Raw genomic sequence first — 18,526 nt, 5'->3', positions numbered from 1 at the left:
ACTGGTGGAGACATGGATATTTCTTTAATGGGGGATTCACAGTCTCAAGCACTTTAGGTTGGATGCAGAGTTCAGATGGGGTTAATAGTTATTTAATACAGTGGGTTCACCATCACCTTTAAGGGAGAACAAAAGCTATTATTGCAAAATCAGGAATAGTAGCTTGAATGGAAAGATAAAATAGTGCAATGACCATAAAAACACGGAATGGTAATGACGTGTGGATTTCCACCCCAGGATTTTACAAATGAGTTTAATTTTTGGGACAGCATATTAAGGGAAATTAACTCTAAACCTGCTCGCTTATGTTTGGATCAATGACACAGAACAGCAATAAAGCTGATCATCTGGTGTGAGTAAAGTAGGGCAGATGAGAACATTTTGAGAGTTTTCAACATAGATTGTGAAACATTTAAGTTCCATGTGGTTCAATCTTGCAAGTTTGAGCCAAACTTTAAATCCATTGAGCCACTACTTTTGCCAAAGTAGTGGTTTGATGTATACTAAACTCAAAAGACCTATAATATGATGCATTATGTGATGTCACCAGAAGTATGTGCAAATTATTGCTTTATTTGTTGGTATGATTAACAAAAATTAGCAAACCAAATAGAAAAACCTACCATAATGTTGTTTTATAGGTGAAAAACTATATCTACAGGAAGTTTGGTTGGTTTTACAGAAAAGCCTGGCTTGTAGATTCACAATGTGTCCTCTGTGCAAGTCCATCACTGCACACTCATTGCACAATTCTTGGCACAACACCATGACAAATCAGACTTTATTATTACTGTCAAAAACAGAAAGCCCCTTTGTCCGATTTAACTTGTCCCTCAATCACACGGATTACACTAGTTGCGTCACAGTTCTCATCTTGTTAGCTATTGCATCTCCTTGGAATATTTGCAGGGTTGGGTTGAGTTCTCTTCAAAGTAAATATGGAGTGAAGAGTGACGTCTCTGTGTGGGCGTATACAAACAAAACTGAGATCTCTCGCTCTCCGTTGTCTCTGTTGTCGATCTTAACACATGGTTTACGGCACAAGGTCTTCCTTTTTCTGTCATTTGTTTGCCTCTATTTTTCTAGGCATAAACTTGATTGTAAAGGGCTTTTAGAAGTTTTTTGAAATTGCACTGCTTCTCAATTCGTTGTTCACTCAGATCTTCCTTGTTGGAAATTGCAAAAGTCAAGACACACCTGTCTAGCGGGTAGTGATCTATTTTATGGAAGGCGCATTACATCGCCTTTTTTCATGAAATGTCTAAGGACATAAGGCTCCACAACTTTGTCGTCCCCTTTTTCCTCATACAAAAAATTATAAATTAGCAAGTATGGTAAAATGGAGTTCATGGATCACACTTCCAAAAAAAATAAAAACTTTTTAACATCTGATCTATGTTGGACATGTTTAATAGATATATATATAATTTTTGAACCAGCGTGACAAACTATTTGACTATTGTAAGATAATATAATAGGCAGGATAATAATAATAATGATTTATTATTGTTAAGTTACAAGCTGTTAGCTTATATTGGTAGTAGTGAATAGCCTGGTCAGAGAGTACAAAAAAACTGGCAAATCATACTGGTTTTTCAACTTGTAACTAGGAATATGGCTAAATTGGGTTTTATGTAATTCCTTAATCCATCTTCCGATTTCAGAAGTAAATAGAATATAACACAAGTAGCCACTGGTACTTCCTGGTTCCCTGTTGTCGGCTTCATTTTCAGCTTCTGAGGGGTTATTAGTTAGTTAGTTCGGATTATTATTATTTGCTTCCACTAAAAGGTGCCCCAGTGGCACTTGTACCACAGCTTGAGAACCATGATTGTGAATATTCAAGCAACTATTAGTGTTTTTACTGTGACAAGCATTTTACATGGGGTTTTCCTTGATTATTTTACAGCTAAAACTTTATCTTAACCCGCTGAATGTTCATTTGTTCTAAAGATATGTTCTAAATAGGTTCTGTGTAATCTGCGGCTTCTTATTGAGGTGTGTTACCTGTTTGAATTTGTGAAATTTAACTTGTAGTGTATAAGAAACACAAAGTCACCCAACATCACATGACTGCAGGTGATGTTGAAGGGATGTGTCTTTGGGTTACTGAGGGTTGAAACTGACAAAAATGCTGATGGAGGAATTTTCCAGCACATTGAAATAGTACGTTATGTGTTAGCGTTGTGAATATAAAAATAAAGGTATGTTTATCTATGCTTTTATGTTCACAGTGATTAATAATGGGCCCTGGGAAATGACATCCCCCAGAGAGTTTAGGTATTCTGGCAAAGTATGATTGTTATCACTGCAGGGCTCCTAACTCATTGTACAACTTGTTGCACTTGCTGCCCTCATGGTAAATCTAGCTGACTGCTGGGATTGGGTACGTCACTCTGTAAAGAGATGTAGATGATCCCTGATCCCGATCCCTGATCTTGCCTCCTCATGCCTTGGCAGGTTTATCCAGCCTCATGAGAGCAACAAGAAGCAAGTATAGAGTTGACCACTGCATTTAATCTGGCATTATGTAGTCACAACAGGAAGTGAACGAGGAGATCGAGATATGCTTCCATATGTGATGAAAGATCTTATCTTACATGTGTTCCCATGCCCTTGCTTCCTGACTTTGTTGAGTAATGCTAAAGAGCAGAATTCAGGTTTCTCATCCTCTCCTTATAGCTCACGCCTAATTCAAACACTGGCAGTGTTCTTACTTCTTTGGCTGCATCCTGGGTGTCCCTGCACCACCTGTGGTGGTTTCCCTTTATTAAGCTCTCCCTGTCCCAGGCCACTGTGTGAGGTGATTAATGCTGATCCATGACCAGCAGTAAACCTGAAACATGAGCTTAGTTTGCTCTCCTGTGCCCTGAGTGGTTTTTTGAAAGCCTCCTTGCTGTGCTACATGACTTGTCTCCATGCACATAAACTGCATACCACACACTTTCATACCTGTTGCAAAGGTGAAGCCAAAAAAGAAGAAAAAAAGCTGAGTGGTGTTCTCGGAACGTCCCTCAGGCTTATTTCCCACATGTGTAGTGTGATTGTATAGCATTGAATGAAAGCAGCTCCACCCTTTGGGTTTCAGAAGTTTCTGTAGTTCTAAACAAATTTCTCGCCACTCCTTGAACACGTGTACATAGTTCTACAATCAATTGATCTTTTATCAGTAGCATAGCCTCACAGTGAAAACGTTTGAAATATACAAACTTCAGTTTGAGTACATTTATTCATTGGGAAAAAAAATCTCCCGCTAAGTTTTTATTTTATTTTATTATTATTATTATTTCTCAGTGACGGAGTTATTGTTGCTTAATGTAATATTTAACTTCTTTAGGCTGCTCACAGTTTCTGATAACATTTAATTAATAATTCACGACTTCCTGTTTCCTTGTGGTATAAATACAAGGCCCATTTCTTTTAGCAACTGGCTGCTGGGCTGGAAGATGACGCAAGTCTATCTTGCTACCATGGACATTGAGCTGAATGGTAAAGGGAGTCTTAATAATAAACTTTAGACATCTTGATGGCAGGTGGTTTTTGGGAGGGAGGTCTTGAAAATGGCCTTGTCTGTCTGACCATCACAAACATTAACAGGTGGAGTTAACTCGACTGGAGCTTCAAGGGAATCTGTGTGGTTTGATCAGATAAGATTAAAACTGGGATTTTGGGCAATAAGTACTCAAGGTGGGTTTGGCAGAAACAAAGGATTGAATAGGCGGAAAACCCCCCAATGTCCTTATAGTGGGGGATCTGTGATGCCGTGGGCTTAAAGGTCCTTGTTTAAAAAACCTCATGTCCAGTGTTAAGGACAGGATCTGTGATGATGTGGGCCTGCTTCTTGCTCAAAGGCCAGTGGAAATGTATTAGTTTATTTTATCTATACTTTATTTAACCATGCAGGGAAGACCCATTGAGATTAATTTACACAGATGCTAGGGCCAAGATTACCCCACCTCAAAACAGCACTAAAATGTAAAAAGAGCAAAGGTTGCTACCAATGTAGGATGTAGGAGTCCAATAACATGTGAAACAGTCTAGTCTAAGAAAAGTCTGAATTAAAACATTTACTTTCAGATGTTTAAGTGTACACAGTGTTAAACTCACTCAGATGAGTTCATGTAAATGCATTTTGTGGCAGATTTCAACAGTGAAGGACAGAATATTTGAGTGTTTTTTTTTCTATACCCAGAATTACCCAGTATGAGCCTTTTGCACAGTTAGTAGGATACAACACACAGTAATGAGTCAGAGTTTTAAAGTTTGAGATAACTCTCTTAGAGTCATAGTAGTAGTAACAATAGAGGTTACTGTTTAATACCGGTCTCTGGCTTTAAGGAAGAAACTAGAAGAAATACCTTGAGATTTCACACACTGGAGGAGTGGTGCCACCCTGCAACATGTTTTGATAGTCGAAAGCTTTGTTGCCTCTACCAGTAAACTTAAACTGACTCGTCACTGGGACGTTCAAAAGGATGATCATCTAAAAATAAGGCCAAATCAATAAATGGTTCACTAGACACAAAAAGTTGCCTTCCTTCATGACCATCATAGCCCAGAGACCTAGATGCCCACATAAAAGGTGTGCTGACGAAAATAAACAGCACTTCAAGTGATTCACATTTAAACTACGTCACTGGATCTGCTCAAGAACACGGTCTCCACGAAAGAAAACAGTGTGCTATAAGAAAGTCCTTGAAAAAAGTGGTATTTTCACTATACCCTGTCCTGGAGGGGTAGATTATACAGGGCAGGCAGGAGAGGAGGTGGAAAGAAATCGGCCACTAGAAGATAACAATGCATCTTTCCATGTCATGTATTGTTATAGCACAACCGCTATTTATTTAACAACAAAAGGAGGGCACAGAGATTAATGACATCATTGATGTTGCATGCACAGTCTACTCATCATTTGTTTAATTTATCTTTGTTGTACCACTGTCACTTCAAACCCAGATATTATATTCCCATGGGAAATTCAAACAAGCTGAAGGAGCACGTTGTATTCTTCCTGACTTTGTTTACAGTATTCAGCGCTGCCCCACTCCCCTTAATTTGTAAGCTGCCTCCTCCTCAGCTGGCAAATTGCTGATCAGTCGATATCTTTACTAACACTCTCAATATGCAATTCTAGATCAATTCTAAAGGGAAACATATCTAATAAAGAATCTCAATCTGATTTTCACACACTTCGGTCATCTCAAAGCAGTTTAATGAAATACGCAGGTGATGAAAGGTTTAGTTTGGGGCACTAAGAAATGCATGTGGTAGACCTGTTTTCTGTTTATAGAAAAGACTTTCTGGACTATTTTACGTCATGTGGCCTAAAGCACCCTTTTATAGCCTGAATGTGTGTACTTTACTGAACTGGGGGAACCAAATTTCTTCCAACTTTAGAGAAACATCTCTAAACAAGTTGATGGCAGGAATGAAGTCTAAAAAAGAAGAAAAGCGTCTCCTATGTTGTCTGGACCTGTATCCTTGTTTATGCTCAAGTTGTGGCTTTTAACCGTCATTGAAAAACAGTTTACTCCTTAATCTTGAGTCTGATACTGATGCATGTGCTGGCACGTTCTGATACTAAAGTGTGTCAATTGCACATGTGCTCAGTGTATCTGTTTATTAAATTATTCATGCAGCAGTGTAGGTTAAAGAGCCTGTGTCAGTTGGTTATCTACAGTAATATGCCACATTTTGGAAAGACAAATACAGTGCCTTGCGAAAGTGCTCGGCCCCCTTGAACTTTTCAACCTCTGGCCACATTTCAGGCTTCAAACATAAAGATATAAAATTCAAATGTTTTGTGAAGAATCAACAACAAGTGGGACACAATTGTGAGGTGGAATGAAATTTATTGGATGTGTCAAACTTTTTTAACAAATAAAAAACTGAAAAGTGAGGCGTGCAATATTATTCGGCCCCTTTGCTTTCAGTGCAGCAAACTCACTCCAGAAGTTCAGTGAGGATCTCTGAATGATCCAATGTTGTCCCAAATGAGTGATGATGATAAATAGAATCCACCTGTGTGTAATCAAGTCTCCGTATAAATGCACCTGCTCTGTGATAGTCTCAAGGTTCTGTTCAAAGTGCAGAGAGCATCATGAAGACCAAGGAACACACCAGGCAGGTCCAAGATACTGTTGTGGAGAAGATTAAAGCTGGATTTGGATACAAAAAGATTTCCCAAGCTTTAAACATCCCAAGGAGCACTGTGCCAGCAATCATATTGAAATGGAAGGAGTATCAGACCACTGCAAATCTACCAAGACCCGGCCGTCCCTCTAAACTTTCATCTCGAACAAGGAGAAGACTGATCAGAGATGCAGCCAAGAGGCCCATGATCACTCTGGATGAACTGCAGAGATCTACAGCTGAGGTGGGAGAGTCTGTCCATAGGACAACAATCAGTCGTACACTGCACAAATCTGGCCTTTATGGAAGAGTGGCAAGAAGAAAGCCATTTCTCAAAGATATCCATAAAAACTCTCGTTTAAAGTTTGCCACAAGTCACCTGGGAGACACACCAAACATGTGGAAGAAGGTGCTCTGGTCAGATGAAACCAAAATCGAACTGTTTGGCCACAATGCAAAACGATATGTTTGGTGTAAAAGCAACACAGCTCATCACCCTGAACACACCATCCCCACTGTCAAACATGGTGGTGGCAGCATCATGGTTTGGGTCTGCTTTTCGTCAGCAGGGACAGGGAAGATGGTCAAAATTGATGGGAAGATGGATGGGGCCAAATACAGGACCATTCTGGAAGAAAACCTGTTGGAGTCTGCAAGAGACCTGAGACTGGGACGGAGATTTATCTTCCAACAAGACAATGATCCAAAATATAAAGCCAAATCTACAATGGAATGGTTCACAAATAATAAAAATATCCAGGTGTTGGAATGACCAAGTCAAAGCTGATCTGAATACAATCGAGAATCTGTGGAAAGAGCTGAAGACTGCTGTTCATGAACGCTCTCCATCCAACCTCACTGAGCTCGACCTGTTTTGCAAGGAAGAATGGGCAAGAATTTCAGTCTCTCGATGTGCAAAACTGATAAAGACATACCCCAAGAGACTTGCAGCTGTAATTGCAGCAAAGGTTGGTGCTACAAAGTATTAACGCAAGGGGGCCGAATAATATTGCACGCCCCACTTTTCAGTTTCTTATTTGTTAAAAAAGTTTGACACATCCAATAAATTTCATTCCACTTCACGATTGTGTCCCACTTGTTGTTGATTCTTCACAAAAAATTTTAATTTTATATCTTTTATGTTTGAAGCCTGAAATGTGGCAAGAGGTTGAAAAGTTCAAGGGGGCCGAGCACTTTCGCAAGGCACTGTGTATTCAAGTTTTATAAGTAAAATCTTCAAATACAAGAGTCAATCTTTGCGTTTGCGAAGTTACCAATTGTTTCATTTAAATTCCAAGTAATTGTAATTAATTGGTAAATAAGTTTTTGATTCAATGAACATGTCTCCATAATTTGCAGGTCAGTACGAGTTGCTGGAAGCAGATCCCTTCCTGCTTTCAGATGTACCTGCAGCCACAGAGGTTTTAGGGGAAAGGTTACCAGTCAGTCATTTTCTACCGCTTATTCCATAGTGGGTCACGGGGGAGCTGGTGCCTATCTCCAGCAGTCTATGTAAAAACTGGTCTCTAGCACTGATCACAAAAACATGCTGGAGCATGTAGCCATCCCATGTCTAGCGTGCAGAGTGTTTAAATAGTTTTTATACTCGTATGTAGTGATTCAGTTGGGTTTCACTTCGCTATTTTCGCTATTTAAACTATTTTCCTCCACAAAGTAAAATATATTTTAATTTGTAGTTTCATGAAATAGACTAACACAGTTTAGTACAATGTGTGAAGCAGAAAGAGAAATACTCTTGGAGGAGCTGCAGAGATCCACAGCTCAGGTGTTGTGCAAGGATAGTTAAATTGCTTACCGAAAGCCTTAAGTTTCTGTTGCTGTTTGCATCAAGCCATGTAGGAGACACAGCGAGCATGTGGAAGAAGGTGATGTGGTCAGATAAGACCCAAATTTTACTTTCTGGTCTTCATGCAGAACACTGTGTGTGGTGTAAATCTAGGACAGCACATCACCAGGAAAACACCTTTGGTGGAGCATGGTATAGCAACCTTTTGCTGTAGACCATGTTCACCTTCCAGCAGGACACCGAGCATTAACATACAGCTTGAGTTACAATATAATGGTTTACATCAAAGCATGTTTATTTTTTTAAATGGCCTAGTCAAAGTCCACACCTAAATCTGATTGATAATCTATGACAGGGAATTCCCAGATGCCATCCATCCAATCTGTCTAAGCTTTAGCAGTTTTCCAAAGAAGAAATGGAAAGAATATTAGTTGCTAAATGAGAAAAGCTGGTAGAGATACACCCCACAAGACCTGCAGCTGTAATTGTAGCAAAAGATGCTTCTACAAAGTATTGAATCAGGGGATCTGAATACATATGCATGCCACACGTTTTAGATTTTTATTTGTACTTAAGTTATAATTAATTATGTGCAACTTTGTGTTGGTCTGGCATAAAAAATCCCAATAAAATTCGAGTTGTTCATGGTTGCAACATTAATAAATGTGGAGAAAGTTCCAGAGCAATGAATGGTGAGAAAACTGTTTTCTGGTCACCCCAAGTACAATAAAAAAAACAAAAATCATATTTAGTAAAAAAAAAAAACCTTTTCAAATAATCTTTGTGTGTTTTATAGTGAGGACACCGAATTTTATAAAGTTGCATGTTTTTTTGATTTTCTATGCTTTGGCCTTTAATGACTAGTTTTCTGTTGTTTGTCTAACAGAATGGAGGATGAGGCAGTGTTGGACACAGGAGCGTCTTTTGTGAAACATATCTGTGACGAAGAGGAAGTAGAAGGTAGGTAAAATAACTGCTTTCTGACCTATTGTCCTACTGATGTAAATCTTAAAACCTTGTTTTTCATGTACATTGTATCCACACTGTTCTGTTCAGCTGAGAAAAGTGTGTCATGCTCCCACAAGTATCAGCACAGAATTGCACATTAGTGACAGAGATAATTCTTCTAAGTTGACATTTTGTACTGAACAACTTTTCTAATGCTTCTCACTATTGTCTGTGAGCTAAAGCCACAGAAGAAGCCAGAGTAACCCACGTGTATTTACTGAGACGTTCACATATTTCCCAAACCGCCACTTAAAGGTTCACACAAATAGAGGCATGTAAGTGTTTTTGGCGCTTTGTCCCTCTGTTTACCTGCTTTTAGCTGCTCTGCATGGAAGTCCAGCGTCAGGTTTTGTTTTGACTCGGGTCCACAATGGTTTTTGCACTAAAACAAAATAAAGATATCATTAAAACCTGCAAAACATCCTTTTGGAACACAGAGATTGAATTGACAAAAAGCATGGTTACTTCAGCTCTGACTTAGCTGATCCCAGGATTTGTAAGAGTTCACCTCTCTTCTGGCCTCTGATTACTTCCTGAACAGGATAAATGATCATTTCCTTTATGAGCCTCTGTGTAGGGAGCAGTTGCAGTCGTGGCTGATGGCAAACCTTATCTCGTTACTGATATTAAACACCTCCATATTAAAGGAGTAATTTACAATTTTTCAAATACAGTTCTGTTAAAATGTTAACAGCTAAAGAGTTCCTTTCAATAGATACCTCTCCTGGTGTATTTTTTTCATAGATATTCAGGTTAGTTGGTCCCAGACATTGAAGCTAACAGCTTACCTCAGAGGAGCCAAAACCAAACCTAATGCCTATTTCAGAATGTTACTGTGATTTATGCTAACGCTAATTTAAAAAACCTGTAATGTTTGCTTTGGTCTAGTATTTACAGAGAAGCCAGCGATTATTTACACAGTAAATGGAGGTAGGAGACAGTGCACCACCAATTACCTTCCTGTGTGAAACACATACTAAAAACGAAACATGCAAAGTGTTTCCAGTAAGAATAACTACCTGAAAAATAAGGGAATGTAAACCTCAATGTTCAGATAAAATATCAATAATATTTTTGTTTTTTATATCACATTACTTTTATAATAGCAAGCCGCTCTGACTTGAAACCCGTTAGTACTTAACTTTTACTGCTCTCAGTACGTTTTTCATACAGGAAGATCACTGGTGGCACACCGTCTCTTACCTCCATTACCCATGGAAATAATCATTAGCTACTCTGTAAATAAAATCACCCAACACAAATGTCATGATCGTTTGTCATTAAATAGCTTCCACAAAAAGAACTATGATGTTTTAAGATGGTAAAGGTGTGCTTTGAACTTGGCTATTCTGGGCTAGCTGTTAGCTTCACACTCCAAAAACTAATCTGGATTTATTCTAAATGAAGTTACCAAGAGAGTTTTTCCACTGCACCAAAAATAATAACTACTTATAGCCTGTTACTTTAGACTTGGATTTAAGCATCAATTCCCACCTGAAAATGGTCTTCAAAATGTTTTTCTTTCACCTGAAAACAATTGCAAAAATAAGGACATTTGTGACTTGAGGAAATGCAGAAATATTGATAAACAAGCTGGTTGGATCACTTTGTTTCCGGGCCTGCAAAAAACAACCCACATTGAGACTTAAACTCATTCAAAATTCTGCTGCTAGAGTGCTGCTGCCTGGAAGAAAGAGGAGAGAACATTAGTCACATTTAACTGGTTTTACACAGGCTTCTTACTGAATATTAAAAGAAAATTTAAGGCTTGTGTAATTTCAATGCATATTTTACAATTTGAGCAACTACTGGATGTATGAACACTCGCTTACTTACTTTTGACAAAACCTCTATTCAGAAATTCTGAACTATCCCTTTAAATGTATCCTACAGATGAGAATGTGTCCCATACAAAGCCAGATGTCTTGGGTGTCCATTGTTTTTCTTTGCTATTAAAAGAACGTGACTCCTTCTTGTCTATGAATATAATATATATAGATCTTGATGTGGTGTGTTTGTGTTGTGCTGTCACAGGTCACCACACTGTGTACATTGGTGTGCACGTCCCGAAGAGCTACCACCGGCGGAGACGCCACAGACGCAAGTCGAACCATAAGGAGAAGCAGGAACGGGTTGAGCAGATTGTGGAAGCATACAAGTCTGATGTGGAGAGCGTGGATGATTCCAGCGCAAGCATACTGAAACCTCTCAGTGAGTACAGCTGACTTTGAGATCTGCTAAAAGTGTTCTGCGTGCAGGGTATAACTCAGAACTCTGACAACACTACTTCATACTCAGGTGCTTGGATATATTTCAGGATCTGACTGCAAACCAATTATTGGTCTTTTTGCTGTTAAGGAAGCTGAACAAAGCCGATGGAGCATGGGAAAGGAATGGGAAGACGGCACAGGCTAATCTTAAAATGACACACTGATTGGCCTAATGTGTGTAAAGTTAACACAAAGAGAGGTATTCCCTTACACCTGAGTGCTTAACACTCTGGGATTTGTGGGAAAGGATTTTCAGCAGCTAAAAACTAAGTAGATGGAGGCAATCAAGTAGTTGGTTAGAAGTTAGAGATCAAGTCAGACAATTACAAATGGTACTCAAGATGGATGAGGGCAACTTAACACACTGTCAGAAGTAAGGACAAAGTATGTGAAACTCTCAAATAAAGGTTTTCTGTTGCACTAAAAAATGATTTGTCCATGGAGTGACTTGATATGTGAAATATCCTTAATGATTTTCATTATTAGAAAGCTTTCTTCTGCTGCTGAGAAAGCACCCCAGATTTTTGGGAAATTGTTCTTTTCTGCAAGATACTCTCCCATAGATACAGTTTTTGTCCACTCTGTTTTGTGCTGTTTAATCATAAATGCTGATTTTAACTGAGGCAAGAGAGGCTTGCATACCTTCGATTTCTTTCTGGGTTCTTTTGTGAACTCTGGATGAGTTGTAGCTGAGTTTTTGGAGTAATTTTGGTAGGCTGGCACTCTTGGAAGGTTCACTGCCGTTTCATGTTTTCTCCATTTGTAGATAATGTCCCCTCGGAGACTCAACACTTTGGAAATAGCTTTTTTAATCCTTTTCCAGATTGTTAGATGTCCATTGCTTTGTTTCTCATCTGTACTCTTTAGATCGTGGCATGAAGGTGTATGTTGCTTTTGAGATCTTTTAGCCTACTTCATGTTGTCAGTGAGGTGCTATTTAAGTTATTTCTTGAGTCCACATATCTGGCATTAATGAGGACTGTCAGTGGCTAGTAAAATCAGAACAAAATATATGATTAATCACACTTAATTCATGATTTAATACGTCGGGCAGGGAATTATTATTTTTTTTTACTAAAACAAATCATTGTTGAAAACAGCTGTTTGTATTTACTCAGGTTATGATTGTCTGGTGTTAAAATTAGGTCTGAAACATAAGTGTGGTTTAAAAAATAGAAAAAAACAAGATATCTGAGCTATCTGAGTACTTGTCATGTACTATAACATTTGCATTAGCTACGTTGGTGGGAAAGACCCAACAACCTGTGAATCAACATTATAATTTAGCATGACTGTAGACTAAAGGATTGATTTACTGTAATTGTATAGGGAGATTAGATTAGCCCCAAGAGGTTTTGGCCCCAAACATTCTAACTGCAAAGCATATAATTATCATTCACAGTACTAGAATTAACACAAAATATCATGCAAGAATCTGGTGGAGGTAATGGTTAAGGTATTAAAATGAATGTTAAGAGAGCTGGAGAAAAGGCAAATCCCCAACTCTGTATGACATGTACGGAAAAATGATAGGATACCTCAAAGTGGGTGGGATCCAAGAAAACCGGTGATTTTAAAGATGTTTGGATGATCTTTGTGATAAAATGAAGAATGAATTGAAGTGTAGAAATAAAACTACACCAATGATACAGCAATGTAGAATCAAATAAGAGTTCATAGGCAAAATTAGGAGACTTGGTTCACTTAGAGATTTAAACTGAAACATTAGTCGTAAACACTTGCCACTGTGTCTCAAGATGTTCTATTATGCTTAAAAGGAAAACTGTGAAGATAAAACATTTAAAGCGTACAAACTTTACAAACTAAGGTAAAATCTTGCCTGCTGTACATGGGTCTCTGAATGACCTCTGTTTTGAGAAATGGACAGGAGTTCTAACCGGACAGTCAAGCTAACAGCTAGTTAGTGGGGTCAGTCCTAAAGTGGATTTCTGTCATTTTCTGTCTTTATAAAGACACAAAAAGGTTTTTTGTTCTTTTACACTGTGAAAAATTCAAACAGAGAATTGCCCTGCCCGTAATGCTTAAAGTGGCTTAGTTAGCATGTAAACAGCAATACAAATAGCCATCGGTCACAAAACCATCGCTATGAAAATGGAAATTTTTCAAGACTAGAGTGGTTTTCAAGAAACCATTAATCCACTGTTAAATTGGCTCCGCTATGGCTAGCTTTTAGCTAGGCTGTCAAGCATTTCTTCGTATAATCTGAGGTAGTTCAGTGAACTATCTGCTAGCTATGGCAGGTAAAAAAACTGACTGGCGTCTAAAGTTTTCACTGTATTCAAATCTTGAGGAACATATGCCACTGAATCATGGTAGTACCACAAAACATTACAACAACATGTTTAACATGATCTGATTGCTTTTAGCCAAAACTGAAAAGAAGGAATTATTCCTACAGGATTACCAGGGAAAACCAAACATTATTAGTCATAGAAAATTTGGACTATAGCTGCTCTTACACCAATGACCCAGCTTTCTTAGTTAGACTACAATGGACTGTTATTACTTATTTCAACTTCAGTACCAGTAAAAGCAATATATTATTAGCACCTGAAAATGTGGATTAAAGCTGTTTTGTACCAGTGACTCAGCTTCCCTAGTTAGTCTCATCATTCCACTGAAATCTATCAATATTATCATCTTCTTTTAGCGTAAGATGCTTTATTATTAAGAGTGGCTTGGAACCAATTTCTACCAGTAAACCCGGAAGGATTATTAATTATTAATACTCCCAAGGATTATTAGCGTCATTTGATTTGTTTTTCTGTGTTTGATTTTCTGTATCATTGTAATGTTTTTCCTCATGTACAGCGCTTTGAGTGTCATGTTGTTGAAAAGCGCTATATAAATAAACTTGACTTGACTTTACTTACTTCTTCCAAAAATCATAAAACATTTTGATTATTTTATTAATAATATTGTAATCTGTAATAAATCCTTGTAGTAGTTTTAATTCTGATACAATGCTCTCTTAAATTAGAAGCATACCTACTAAGCAGAAAACTTTAGCTTTTTCCCTTGTGCTCTCTATCAAGATGATTTTAGCAGGTTGATTAGTTGGGCTATCTGATCAAATATCCAGCCTACAGTTGGTGACCTAACAAACATGACGCTCGTAACTTGTAGTTTTACCTTAATAAGACTGATGGGTGGCTCTATGTCTAAACAGCTAAATCTGTCCCTCTTGTAGGCAAGGGGAAGTATCTGACCAACAACACACAGCAACAGGTTTTGGAACATAAGAGTAACTACTATATTATTAAGTTTAAGTTCTCTTAAAAGAGGTGTATCCCCAAAATAACAAATAAAAGGTGCAGAATTTTTACCTTTGGAAATTAGTTGCTCCACTTTGTGGAAGTGTGAAGCGAAGCATTTGGACAGACGTTCTGGAGGAATTCACAGCTGTTCTGTCTTCTGACAGTTGTTTTATCAATGTGTAGCAGCTGTTGCAACCACATGATTGTTTCAGATCAAGAGAGCGCTTGTTTTTTGTAATATTGTGTATAACGTTTGTATTGTAAATAAAGATGCTTAAAACTTAAGAGGCCAAATTTGTTTCCCCTACATTTTTCTTATCGTGCTTTTGCCACATCAAGCTGTCGTATCTCAGCCTAAATGCTGCCGACGTGCTCTTGTGTAATCCTCTCTTCTCTGAGCTGTAATCCATTGTTACACCTCATGCTCTGGTGTCATGCAGCCTGTGTGCTTATGTGCTTAGTCATCCGAAGATAAAGTATGATAAGTAGTTTGTTCTTAATAAGAACAAACTACTATTGAGAAACTGACAGACCTGATGCACCCTCCTGCTTTTTATGTGTTTGGAATTCAAACATAACACTTGAAAGCCAAGACTGTTGCTGGTTGTTCGTCCAATGACTCTGTTTTAGACTATAAAACAGCAGGCAGCGAGAAACAAGTGTAACCAAACTAAGCAAAGAAGAGCGACTGAAACGGAACATTAAACTCCTTCCAAACACACTCATGCACATGCAAATGGACACAGACTCCCACTTTCTTATCGGACTGTATCTCTGTAGGAAATCTGAAGTGTAAACAGTCTTGTAAGGTTGAGTGAGAGGACGGATTCTTGTATATGAAGAGCCACTGTTGGAATAAACATTTTTCCACTGTTGAGTCGTGAGCAACCTTGATGACCCCATGGAAAATATTTGATGTTGGCTTTGGCCGTTTTGCTTTCTCCTGTCATACCATGTGTACGCCTCTGCTACTTCCTCAGGAGCAATAATCAGGACACACTGTAAAATACAGATTGGCCTGTGTTCCTAGATGACATTTAAAGAACCTCCTATGCAGAATGTGTCAAAGTGTGGGATCATTATTAAAGTGGTTATGCACAGACGACAATCAGATTAGATATGTGGGTAGCCTTTTGTGCAGTACACACAATCCCTGCTGAAAACATACACACTTGTAGACAGTACATACAAAGCCTTCCACTTCATAGATTTCATGCTGTTTTGACCTTTATCTAAATCCCTGTAATCCGGTCGATTCATCCATCCTCTTTTAAGCTGTTTCTAGCCAAAACATAAGGTCTGGATTTCACTGAGCACCAGTTGGGCGATCTGAAATGAGCTTGCTGCTTGGGTACACATGTGGTGTCAAACGGTGTTGACACCGGAGATGTCCTTGGGATGTCTTGTATGTGTGGTTCAATTGAGATGCTTTGTACAATGATGGCCCTTTAAGCCTATCTCCCTGGCATTGAGCTTGATCTCAATGTAGCTTAATTTTAGATTGTACAAGTTTAAAAACAACTTTCCTAAATTAAGGCGATGGTGCGCTATTTCAGGACTAGAAGGTTACAGTCCATGTTACGTTGTCAAGGTAGATTGCTGACTTGTACACTGTATAAAGAGGGTTTTAAAAATAGACTCTAGCGCCTTGCTACTTAGTGCGGTTGCACAACTTTCCTGGTAGGGTTAACATGAACAATTATTTCCTATTACAATGGAAAACTCATTAGATGTAGGGTACAAGACAAATGGGATCACATGTTTAGGGTATGCCTAAAATTAATTCAAGGAGTAGCAAGAAGATAAATAAATGCCAATGTATTCAAATAATCTCTCTAATTTCCTGATTTAGATCTTGGCTGCTTTTCTCAGAAGGAAGGGAAATGTTCTTCCTCTTATGACTGTGCTGCCAAGGTTTTCCCATTAAGCATCAATGGCTCTTTTCATAGTGAATCCCCTATGTAAAGTATGTTTCTACCTTCTCTTGCAGATAACTAGAGCATTGCATCATAAATTTAAAAGTGAGAAATTTTTCCCTTTTTCAAAACACTAGAACAGTATCATATATTTTATAGGGTGTTTGTAACTCCATGACCCCAGAAGCTGGTGCTTGGTTTTAAGGAGCTATGGCATCACCCTGAGAACATTTTTGAACACTAACCCATGCAGAATTCCTACAACTGTAAGATGCAAGTACCACCCGTTTGGAAAACCCCACACCCACCTCCCAAGTCAAAGGCCAGATTCAAACCTGCCCTTTGACTTCAGCATTCCATGGTTAGCAATTTCCTCCTTTTGAGACATTCCTTGTTGGATTTACAAGGGTGCTTTGGGAAAAGTGTACAATTTAAAGGTTTAATTCCAGTTTAGCTCCTAGCAAGGAGCCCAAACACTTTGCCTTAAACAGTCTTGCTGCATGAGACTTTATTTTTAGTTTACCTAAAGACAACAAGGTGTTAAGTACCTCAGGTATTAAAGCAATCCTAAACTGTGGTCCTGTCTTGTTCTACCAAGTATAAATTTAATCACTAGATGGATTGATAGGTTTGATTTATCTGTTGAAATATATTATAAATATACAGGTCCATTTTTGCCATCTTTTTAGGTTGACACATAATATTTAACTCTGTGGCTACCTGCTTATCCTTTTAGACACTATTTGAGATTTGTTGTTTTCTTTATTCCCTTTTCTGCATTTCTGCAGTGTAAATATGCCGACCCATTCAGTCCCTTGTAAAAATCTTTTGTTTTTATTATCATTGCCAAGCACAAGTTTCCATCTTGAAGGCCATGAAAACTTTGTTATTCCACAAACTAAATTATTTAAGGGAACTGCAGGATCTATATGCATGTGGTTTGACTGAGACTTACAACTTGCGTTTTTATTTGTCTGGGTGATTAAACATTTGTGGTCGATTTGTAGTCTTCGGTTTTTGTAAAATTTTGACTTAAAGGAAATTTTTTGCTGATACCAATTTCATTTTAAGAACTATAAGAAAATCATTGAAAAATGTTTTTCAGTCTTCCTGCTGTGAAAGGTGATTATTAATATTATAAGTATCAGAGGCAATGTCAAACTGCCAATAGAGCAGTTGTCATTTACAGGTCCTTCTCAAAATATTAGCATATTGTGATAAAGTTCATTATTTTCTATAATGTAATGATGAAAATTTAACATTCATATATTTTAGATTCATTGCACACTAACTGAAATATTTCAGGTCTTTTATTGTCTTAATACGGATGATTTTGGCATACAGCTCATGAAAACCCAAAATTCCTATCTCACAAAATTAGCATATCATTAAAAGGGTCTCTAAACGAGCTATGAACCTAATCATCTGAATCAACGAGTTAACTCTAAACACCTGCAAAAGATTCCTGAGGCCTTTAAAACTCCCAGCCTGGTTCATCAGTTAAAACCCCAATCATGGGTAAGATTGCCGACCTGACTGCAGTCCAGAAGGCCACTATTGACACCCTCAAGCAAGAGGGTAAGACACAGAAAGAAATTTCTGAACGAATAGGCTGTCCCCAGAGTGCTGTATCAAGGCACCTCAGTGGGAAGTCTGTGGGAAGGAAAAAGTGTGGCAGAAAACGCTGCACAACGAGAAGAGGTGGCCGGACCCTGAGGAAGATTGTGGAGAAGGGCCGATTCCAGACCTTGGGGGACCTGCGGAAGCAGTGGACTGAGTCTGGAGTAGAAACATCCAGAGCCACCGTGCACAGGCGTGTGCAGGAAATGGGCTACAGGTGCCGCATTCCCCAGGTCAAGCCACTTTTGAACCAGAAACAGCGGCAGAAGCGCCTGACCTGAGCTAAGAGAGAAGCAGCACTGGACTGTTGCTCAGTGGTCCAAAGTACTTTTTTCGGGTGAAAGCAAATTCTGCATGTCATTCGGAAATCAAGGTGCCAGAGTCTGGAGGAAGACTGGGGAGAAGGAAATGCCAAAATGCCAGAAGTCCAGTGTCAAGTACCCACAGTCAGTGATGGTCTGGGTTGCCGTGTCAGCCGCTGGTGTTGGTCCACTG

At 38.6% G+C, this 18,526-nt stretch overlaps 1 protein-coding gene across 15 annotated transcripts in view; it reads left to right on the top strand.

The window, feature by feature from the left end:
- LOC124872474 (electrogenic sodium bicarbonate cotransporter 1-like) overlaps positions 1–18,526 on the top strand; it is a 48,478-nt gene that overhangs the window by 1,630 nt on the left and 28,322 nt on the right. For all 15 annotated transcript variants that reach the window (XM_047372522.1, XM_047372530.1, XM_047372534.1 and 12 more), the window contains 2 exons: positions 8,826–8,899; positions 10,982–11,158. In XM_047372522.1, the coding sequence (XP_047228478.1) occupies positions 8,826–8,899; positions 10,982–11,158 (251 nt within the window). The remainder of the gene's footprint in view (positions 1–8,825; positions 8,900–10,981; positions 11,159–18,526) is intronic.

This window comes from Girardinichthys multiradiatus, chromosome 8, assembly GCF_021462225.1.
Source record: "Girardinichthys multiradiatus isolate DD_20200921_A chromosome 8, DD_fGirMul_XY1, whole genome shotgun sequence".
NCBI lineage: Eukaryota > Metazoa > Chordata > Actinopteri > Cyprinodontiformes > Goodeidae > Girardinichthys > Girardinichthys multiradiatus.
This window is presented reverse-complemented; position numbering and strand designations above follow the sequence as displayed.